The 8,966-nt window shown below is 60.6% G+C and overlaps 1 protein-coding gene across 5 annotated transcripts; it reads left to right on the top strand.

The window, feature by feature from the left end:
* Nucleotides 1-634: 634 nt before the first annotated feature.
* On the top strand, nucleotides 635-5,250 carry CSK (C-terminal Src kinase). Of its 5 annotated transcripts, XM_086471479.1 has the most exons (13): nucleotides 635-665; nucleotides 1,039-1,152; nucleotides 1,764-1,876; nucleotides 2,587-2,806; nucleotides 3,296-3,389; nucleotides 3,466-3,531; nucleotides 3,674-3,773; nucleotides 3,902-3,992; nucleotides 4,259-4,332; nucleotides 4,445-4,544; nucleotides 4,587-4,640; nucleotides 4,861-4,947; nucleotides 5,068-5,250. In XM_086471479.1, the coding sequence occupies exons 1-13, from the start codon at nucleotides 651-653 to the stop codon at nucleotides 5,248-5,250; spliced, it is 1,311 nt and encodes a 436-aa protein (XP_086327605.1). In that variant the 5' UTR covers nucleotides 635-650. The 5 variants fall into 5 exon arrangements, with proteins under 5 accessions (XP_086327605.1, XP_086327606.1, XP_086327604.1 ...); XM_086471480.1 differs by having other exon boundaries at nucleotides 1,764-1,793; nucleotides 2,603-2,806; nucleotides 4,445-4,640; XM_086471478.1 differs by having other exon boundaries at nucleotides 3,296-3,386; nucleotides 4,445-4,640.
* The last annotated feature ends 3,716 nt before the right edge of the window (nucleotides 5,251-8,966 follow it).

Here is an 8,966-nt window from a genome sequence, read left to right as displayed (position 1 = left end):
GGGCACAGCACCCACAGTCAGTGCATCCCCCTGGGCTTTAGGAGCCAGTGGGAGCTCCTGTGTCTCGAAGCGCTGATGGGTTTTATCCTGGAGGGAACAGATTTACTTGATTTCTTTTGGATCCCAGGCCTGGGAAGCTCCCAGGGCTGGATGTTTCCACACGTGGGTCACCAGGCACCGTGGGAGAACAGAGATCCAGCTGCATGGCCCCCGATGCTGCTGGGGAGGGGACCGGGATGCTTGCTGAGGTGTGAGCATGGGGCTCGGGGGAGCTGCCCCTCGCTGGCTGGATCCCCTCACTGCCCATGCCTCAGTTTCCCCCTTGGTGCTGCAGGCACCATGAACCGCCTTGCTGGCAGCCACTGGGGATGGGTGAGGGAGACTTCTGCTCCGTGCCGGTCCAGTCCCTGGCTGCAGCGGGGGGCTGAGCAGACCCAGAGCTCCCACTTTCCCATCGGTTTGGGGACATTTTGGTAGCAGTGCCTTGGACAGGACCTGTTCCCTTCTCGGCAGAAGAGCTGCTCATGTGGCCCAGGGAGCATCGCCCCCCACCGTGCCCGGTTCTCAGCCGTCCTTTCCCCCTGCAGGTCTCATGGTACCAAGTGACGTGTCCCCCCTGTGAGATTTGCGGCCCCCAACCTCCTGAGAAGATGTCAGGGATGCAGGTAAGCGCCGGGCAGGGAGGGGACACAGGGATGGAGCTGGCTCTCCAGCCATTCAGAGGTGGCCCCAGGGCTCAGGAGGGACAGGGGGGCATTTGTCCCTGTCCCCCTGCAGAAGCCCAGCACGATGGGCACCTGCAGTTTTTGTGTCTGTGTCCCTCTCTATCCCCATCCCAGCCAAAAAACACCATCTGAGCTCCCAGGGCTGCCCCAAATCCCTCAAACTGCTTCTGCTTTAAGGGAATCCCGTTTGGGTTTGCAGCAGAGGGACAGGAGCCCTGCGTGCCTGTGGTGGGGGTCCCCATGGGTTGAAGGGAGCTGGACATGGGAGACATGCCCAGGCGGGCTCTGACACCGTCCCCCTCTCCCTGGCCAGGCTGTTTGGCCGTCCGGTACAGAATGTATCGCCAAGTACAACTTCCACGGTACCGCCGAGCAGGACCTGCCCTTCAGCAAAGGAGACGTCCTCACCATTGTCGCTGTCACCAAGGTAAGGCCATCGCCTCCCCACGGCCCTCCCAGGCTGCTGACGCCGTCCCCCATGCCAGGATTTCCACGGGATGCCGGGAACATCCCTGCATCCTGCAACAGGGTGTTTGCCGTGCCGGTGGGATCCCCTGGTCCCACTGGAAGTCCCGCAGAGGCGGCAGGGCAGGAATCGGGCCAGGCGTTTGCTTAATTAATTCACAGCCTCGTTAGTTAAGGTTCCTCCGAAATGTAGGCCTCCTGAGTGCCTTCCGGGAGGTGGAAGAGGGAGGGGAGAGGCTCGCAGTTGGGGAGCGATCCTGTGCTCGGCACCGGGGGAGAAAAAGAGAGGGGCTGTGGGCTGGGGGCTCAGGGATGCCCAGCAGCCTGGGAGGGCGATCGCAGTGACCCCCGTGGGGCCACCAGCATTGCGGGGGGTTTGCTGGCCCCAGCACTGACCCTGAGCTGTTCCCTGCCCGCCCCATCCTGCCAGGCAGGGGGTGCCGGGGAGCTTGGGGACATGCAGGCAGCTGCCTGGGAAAGGAGGGGCAGCACTGACACCCCCATGGGCTCCTTTGGGATGCTGTCAGCTCCAGGGGCCGCGGGCTCGTCGTGGCATCTCTGCTGTCCCCGCAGGATCCCAATTGGTACAAGGCGAAGAACAAGGTGGGCCGGGAGGGCATCATCCCCGCTAACTATGTGCAGAAGCGGGAAGGAGTGAAAGCTGGGATCAAGCTCAGCCTCATGCCGTGAGTATCCGCCGGGGACTCTGCTGAGGTGAATTTGGGGGGAGCTGGCTGGGTCTGGAGCATCCCCGCTGTGTCAGACCAAAGACCCGGTTGACCCCATGCCCCAAGAGAAGCAACATCCCTTGCAGGGCATAGTGAGGCTGAAAGGCAGAAGGGGCAAGGGCTTGGGCTTTCCCAGCAGCGTTGATTTGGGAGTCGCTGCTGCTGGGGAAAGCTCTGAGCACCTTTGGAGCTGCCTGCAGAGCCAGGAGGATGATGGATGGTTGGACTGCATTTCAAAATGGGTCTTTCGCCCAAAGTAGTGGTTGTAAAGGCTGCTGGGAGAAAGAAGGGGGGATTCGAATGGGATCTGTATAGGAGGGACAGGAGATAGGCAGGCAGATCGATAGATAGGTGGGTGGATAGATGGTTTTGATGTCCCTGCTGCATCCCAGAGCCACCAGTGACCCTCAGTCTGGAGAAGCCTGGTGAGAAAGCCCCCAAGGGTGTGCAGAGGGGCTGAGTCCTGGATGGGGGGCCAGGAGGATGGGAAGAGGATGCTGTGGAAGGAGCTGTGTCGTGGGGTGGAGGGAGGCAACAAGGAGGAGCAGAGGCAAGCTGGTCCAGCGCAGGCAGGGATGAAGGCTGCTCCGCGTCCCCATCCCCCCCAAACAGGGGTGTCTGGCCAGCACATCCCCGGTCCTTGACCTTCCATGTGTGCCCCGTGGCAGGTGGTTTCACGGGAAGATCACGCGGGAGCAGGCGGAGCGGCTGCTGTACCCACCCGAGACGGGGCTTTTCCTGGTGCGGGAGAGCACCAACTACCCTGGGGACTACACCCTGTGCGTCAGCTGCGAGGGGAAGGTGGAGCACTACCGCATCATTTACTCCTCCAGCAAGCTGAGCATTGACGAGGAGGTCTACTTCGAAAACCTCATGCAGCTGGTGGAGGTGAGGTCTCACCTGCCGACAGGAGCTGCCCCTGCTCCCGCCCCCCTCGGCCAGCCTGGGGACTATAGGTTTGAGGTTGGGGAGGGGGGAATATGGGTCAGAGCTTGTGGGGCTGCAGGGCTGGAGGCCAGGAGATGGTGGGACCTTCTCTGCTGACCCCATGGGTTGGGTTGGGGCGGCTGAGGACAGACCCGCTGGGGCAAGGGTTGAGGTGAGACACAAGGGCAGGGTGAAGCGGGTGGCTGGAGGGACAGGGCAGGAGGCACAGGGGACAAAGGGAGCGGGAGGAGCGACAGGGACCCCCGAACCCCCAACAGGCCCATCCATGGCCTCGTGCTGCCACCTGGTGGGATCCCAGAGCCCGGCATCGCCTTGGTGGGGAACCCCCCACCCCAGGGTGTCACCCACAGCACCCCCAGTCCCCAACGGGTGGGACAGCCCCGCGGCAGGTCTGCCTCTCACCCCTGTCTCCCCCCTTGCCCCCCACAGCATTACACCACGGACGCGGACGGGCTCTGCACCCGCCTCATCAAACCGAAGGTGATGGAGGGGACGGTGGCAGCGCAGGACGAGTTCTCCCGCAGTGAGTGGCCATGCCCTTTCCCCGGCTCCTGGGGACCCCCCCAGCACCCCCTCACTCTCCCTTCTCCCCCACGCAGGCGGCTGGGCCCTCAACATGAAGGACCTCAAGTTGCTGCAGATCATTGGCAAAGGGGAGTTTGGAGGTGAGTCCCATGTCCCCAGCACTGTGGTGGCCCTAAGCAGGGGGGCTCTTCTGCAGCCCCGCCCCCCCAAGGGTGATGGTGGGGCTCCAGGAGGCCGGGATGCTTCCCAGTGCCTCCCGTGCCCGTCTCTCCTGGCCTGCAGACGTGATGCTGGGAGATTACCGGGGGAACAAAGTCGCCGTGAAGTGCATTAAAAACGATGCCACAGCGCAGGCCTTTCTGGCGGAGGCGTCCGTGATGACGTGAGTGTTACTGAGGGGGGGGACACAGTGCAAAGGAGGGGGCACATCTGGTCCCCAATGCCCTCCAGGGACCGTGGGAGCCCCACTTCTCCCCAAAACCCTTCCCTGAGCCCTTCTGCACTGCGCAGGCAGCTCCGACACAGCAACCTGGTGCAGCTCCTGGGGGTGATTGTGGAGGAGAAGAGCGGCCTTTACATCGTCACCGAGTACATGGCCAAGGTGAGACCCCCACCCCGGGCACCTGCCCTCCCGCTCTGCCTCTCTTTCCCCCCACCTGGCATTCCCCCAGGGTCCCAGGGCTTCACCCTGGCAGACCCAGCTGGGCTTTCCCAGCTTGGGTGACATTTCCCTGGGGCCAGCATGGTGTTTGGGGGTGGCATCGCTGGCTCCGAGGGAGGGACGCCATCCCTGGGTCCTGCCCCATGTGGAAGAGGGCGGTGGGTGGCTGCTGACCCTGGTGGCACTGTCTCTCTCCATCCCTCCAGGGCAGCCTAGTAGACTACCTGCGGTCACGTGGGCGGTCGGTCCTCGGTGCAGACTGTCTCCTGAAGTTCTCCTTGTAAGTACAGCAGCGAGGCACCAAGGGTTGGCCGTGCCCACCACCCTGACCTGCACCCACTGGCATTTTAGGGACACCTTGCTAACCCCCTTCTCCCTCCCACCCCAACCAGAGATGTCTGTGAAGCCATGGAGTACCTGGAAGCCAACAACTTTGTCCACCGGGACCTGGCGGCGAGGAACGTCCTGGTCTCGGAGGACAACATCGCAAAGGTCAGCGATTTTGGGCTGACCAAGGAAGCCTCCTCCACGCAGGACACGGGGAAGCTGCCGGTGAAGTGGACGGCACCAGAAGCACTTAGAGAAAAGGTGGGTGAGCGGAGAGGGGTTCCTGGGCTGTGGGGACATTGTGGAGGCTGGAGGAAGGGGCCCTTCCTGGGCTGCCCCAAATTTTCCGTGCAGAGACAGTGCCTGAGCCCCAGTTCCTGCTGTCTGACCTCCAAAACCAGCTGCTGTGAAGGTGGGGAAGATCTGCTGCCCCAGATCCCTGCCTGAGCCTGCTTACGGGGCTTCTCTCCCCTCCCTCCAGAAATTCTCCACCAAGTCAGATGTGTGGAGCTTCGGGATCCTCCTCTGGGAAATCTACTCCTTCGGGCGAGTGCCTTATCCGAGAATCGTAAGTGAGGACCACCCCCACGCTCCTCAGGGCTGGTTTTTGGGGGGGGCCGAGCCCCTGCTTGAGGCAGGGCGGGGGGGGAAACCCATGCCCCCACATCCTGAAACCCTGTACCCCCAGCCCCTGAAGGACGTGGTACCCCGCGTGGAGAAGGGCTATAAGATGGATGCTCCCGACGGCTGCCCCGCCGTCGTCTACGAGGTGATGAAGAAGTGCTGGACCCTGGACCCCGGCCACCGGCCGTCCTTCCACCAGCTCCGCGAACAGCTAGTGCATATCAAAGAGAAGGAGCTCTACCTGTGAGGGGGGGGCTCACCCACCCCAGCAGCCGGAGGGGGACCCACGCTGGGGGTAGGGGGGGCACCAGGGTGGGGGCAGCCCCCGTGCCCAGCCCCGGCACCAGGAGCAGCCGGGAGGGAGCCCTGGGGGTGTTGCCCCCCACCCCCCAAATTCTCCTGGTCGCTTCCAAACTTCCAAATCAGTCTTTTTTTTTTTTTTCTTCCCCAGGTTTTGGGGGGGTTGTTTTGGTCTCCCAAGCTTTTTTTTTTTTTTTTTTTTTTTTAGATTTTGGGGTGGGTTTTTTTTGTTTTCTCAGTTTTGGGGGGTTTTTTGTTGGTTTTTTTGGTTGTTTTTTATTATTTCAAGCAGGGCCCAGCTGAGTGCTGGGTGTTTTACTAAAGTACGAATCTTATTTTTTAATGTAATTAAAAGAAGAAAAAAAAAAAGAAAAAAAAAAGAGAGAAGAAGGTTAATAAAAGAAGAATAATAATAAAATAAATAAGCCAATGAAACGGACACACGAAAAGGAAACCCCAACGACAGAAGTGATGGTTAAAGGGGAGACGCTGGACTCGCCGCCCGGTCGGGAGAGCGCAGCCGCGTCCCCGCGAGACGCTTTTTTTTGGGTTGTTTTGCTTTAAACTCGTTGCAATGTTTGCATGCTGTCTCCAGAGGCCTTTTTTTCCAGTCCTGTCCAGTGCTTTATTCTCATGTAATGCTACCGACTGTGAGATTAAAACTGTAATAAAAAAACCATTCCATATGGACGCGGCACATCCTGCCTCACCGCCCCTCTGTCTCCGGCTCTGCTCCCATGGGATACAGCCCTGGGTTGGGGAGGAGCACGGTGCCCTGGGGGTCCTGGGATCCCCTGGCAGGGTACACGGTGGGGATGGTCCCCCCATCTCTGCCCAGGGTCCCCATGTAGCCGGAATGAGCAGCCTGGGCATCCCTTGTCTCCATCCGGCCCGTGAGAACTGGTGAGGTTGTGACAGTGATGAAGCTGCCAAGTGATGGCAAAACTCCCTTTTAAGCCAGGCTTTATCTGGAGATGGTTGGACCAGACGGGAAGATCTGGGTATTCATTTTGGGGCTGATCCCCGGACCCTGTGGACCCTGTTCCCTGCCCTGCTTGTCTCAGCCAAGGGGCTCAAGACGTGTGTGCAGCAGGACCCCGCAGTGTCCTGGACCCCCCCACCCCAAATGACGTGTCCCCACGGAGTCCCTGCTGTCTTGAAAGGTGTTGGGTGGAGGTGGCGTCTGGCACGCAGGGCTCAGTGAGTTTAAAATAGTTCCCTTCATCCACGGAGAATTATTCAGCGTTAAACGATGCGCGGGGCATCGGCTGTACCGGCTGCCTGGTTCGCGAGCGGGAGTTGGGAGCTCTCGGTCTGTTCTGGGCCAGGACTGGGACCAAGACTGCGCTTGGGGGGGGGTTGAGGGGAAAAGCGGGGGGCTCTGGGACAGAGCAGGCACAGCTCGGGTCTAGGTGGGATGGAGGATGGAGCGACACAGCCTTCAAGAGCCCTCTGGAGCGGAGGGGAGATGGCAGTAACTACAGAGGGCCAGTGCTCCCGACACCCTTCCCCTGAGACCCCGGGGTGGATGTCCGGAGGGGACAGGACGGGGATGTGATGGGCCTTGATCCACCTTAAGGTTTTGTTTCCCCTGGACTAACCCCCCCCTCCTCTTGTCCACACCACCCCCCTCCATTCCTCCTAGTGCTCCGGCAGGCCCCAGCCATATAAGCAGCTTTACTTTTGGGGCTTATGAAGATTAAAGTCATTTACAGGCAAAGCCTGCAAGAAACACGGCTTTTGAAATGGCGAGAAATACCCAGCGCCTCCACGTGACGGTAGACATCAGCGAGCGGGGAGGAGGTTTGCTCCGGTCCCCCATCACATCCCCTCCAGTCCCCCTGCCCTGGGCTACCGCTGGCTGATGGACCCCTGCCAGCCGACAAAAAAAGGGGACAAAACCTAGCGTGAAACTCATTGCAAGGTTCGCTTTTCCTCTAAATGTCACCGCGCTGCGGATCTCCAGGACTGTGCCCAGGCCCATGGGCAGGAGGGGGGCTTCGGGGGGGTGTTTGGTGCCGTACCCACACCCTCAGCATCCTCTGGGATGCAGTCGGAGGATGCTGGGAGAGGACTGCTGTCACAAATCCCATTCTTCGCTGCGAAGAGAGGAGCTTAACCCTGCCAAGCCCCTCCTACCGCCTGTGTCTGTGCCTCAGTTTCCCCCATACAGGGCTGTTTGCTCCTGACTCCTGTCTCTGGGTCCCCCCACCCTGCTTTGGGCTGCTGCTGTGGGATGCACAGCCAAGGCAGGCTGTACCCCACTAGGTGAATTCTCCTCAGGGATTTTGGGGCTGTTTCCATCAGCCGCGAACCCTTCAGCAGCCTGTGCCCCAGCGTGGGCAGAGGGGCCAGGCTGCTGGCTCCTGTGGGACACCCAGGGGCTACTGCGGCTCACGGGTGCTGGCTCACAACACGTCCCCCTCCTCCTCCTCCTCCGAGGAGATCGGCACTGGGCCCAGTTGTGTCAGCTCCCATCCTGCCTCAAGTTCGCAGCGTGAATCATCATCGGCAGGAGCAGGCAGGGAGTTATTCCTGCCGCCTGCCAGGCCAGCGCCGCCCGACGCCGGGGTGCCCCTGGACCCTGCGTCTCCCTTTGCCTTTGCCACATGGCATGCAAGGAGGACAGAGACACAGGGTTTAAAAGGCTCCTGAAAATTCAGCCTCCAGTTCTGGCAGCCCTCCTGCCTCTCCCTTCTGCACCGCTGAGCGGGATCCTGGCTTGGGCTGGAGCTCAGCGTCCCCGGCCAGTTTGGGGTGTCTGCTGGAGGGACCAGCCAGGCTGGGGAGAGCTTGGCACCGGCCCTGGCTTAGCGTGCAGAAGCTGCAGGACGTGAAAGGGCGATCTCTGAAGTCACACGTGCTTTGCTTTGCCTTCCCTCTCCATCACCTTGCCGGCTCCTCCACCTGCCCCCCACCCTGCACAGGCTCACTGGGGTCACCCTGGCCCGAGCATCTCTTCCAGTGCCGGCTCTGGGTGCAGTCTGTCCCTGCAGATACCCTCTCCCTTCTCCATCGGGGCCCTTTCCTTTAGCTTTGGCTCTTCCTGAGGACCTTCCCCATGTCCCAGCCCCCGCCTGCCTTCTCCCCCTTACCCTGCGAGCCCCAGAGATGGGGAGAGCCTTCCTCTTCTAAACAAATAGAAACTGATACTTCAAAGGAAACCAGAGCACCCAGCTGTTCCCAGCACAATTTCAGCTGCAGTAATCGCTTGCTGCTTCCCATTTCCCAGGGCTGCAAAGCACCCATCCCAAAAAGAGGGGGTGTCATGTGCCCAGGCAGGACCTATCCCAAGCTGCCCACTGCTTAATTCCCTCTGCTGCTTGGAGCAAGTTACCAGCTCTAATTATGGCCCAACAAGGCTCCTTCTGCTCCACCCTTGATGTGTGAGGCTTCCAAACCCCTGGCAGCCCTCGCCAGCATCTGTGCACTGCCTGCACCTCCTCCCTCGCCGCGACTGACTTTATCACGAGGACTATTTTTAGCGTGATGTACAAAGCCATTCCCATCACCGTTCAGTGTCATTCACCTCTCCAGCTCCGCTCTCTGGCTTTTCCTTCTGAGCACTCCAGGAAATGAAGGCAAGGCTGGAAAGATCCCCCGTGGGAAAAATCTGCGCGTCTGTGTGGCCGTGTGTGTGTGTTTCGGCTGGCGTGTGCCTTT

Source organism: Leptosomus discolor, chromosome 11 (genome assembly GCF_034619465.1).
Source record: "Leptosomus discolor isolate bLepDis1 chromosome 11, bLepDis1.hap2, whole genome shotgun sequence".
NCBI lineage: Eukaryota > Metazoa > Chordata > Aves > Leptosomiformes > Leptosomidae > Leptosomus > Leptosomus discolor.
The sequence above is the reverse complement of the archived record's forward strand: the minus strand, read 5'-3'. Positions and strand labels throughout refer to the sequence as shown.

Excerpts from the sequence above, each read along its gene's own strand:
- CSK (XM_009956464.2), top strand. Across the intron at positions 1,153-1,763 it reads CCATTGTCGCTGTCACCAAG|GATCCCAATTGGTACAAGGC; the intron begins GTAAGGCCATCG and ends CTGTCCCCGCAG. Across the intron at positions 3,993-4,258 it reads TCACCGAGTACATGGCCAAG|GGCAGCCTAGTAGACTACCT; the intron begins GTGAGACCCCCA and ends CCATCCCTCCAG.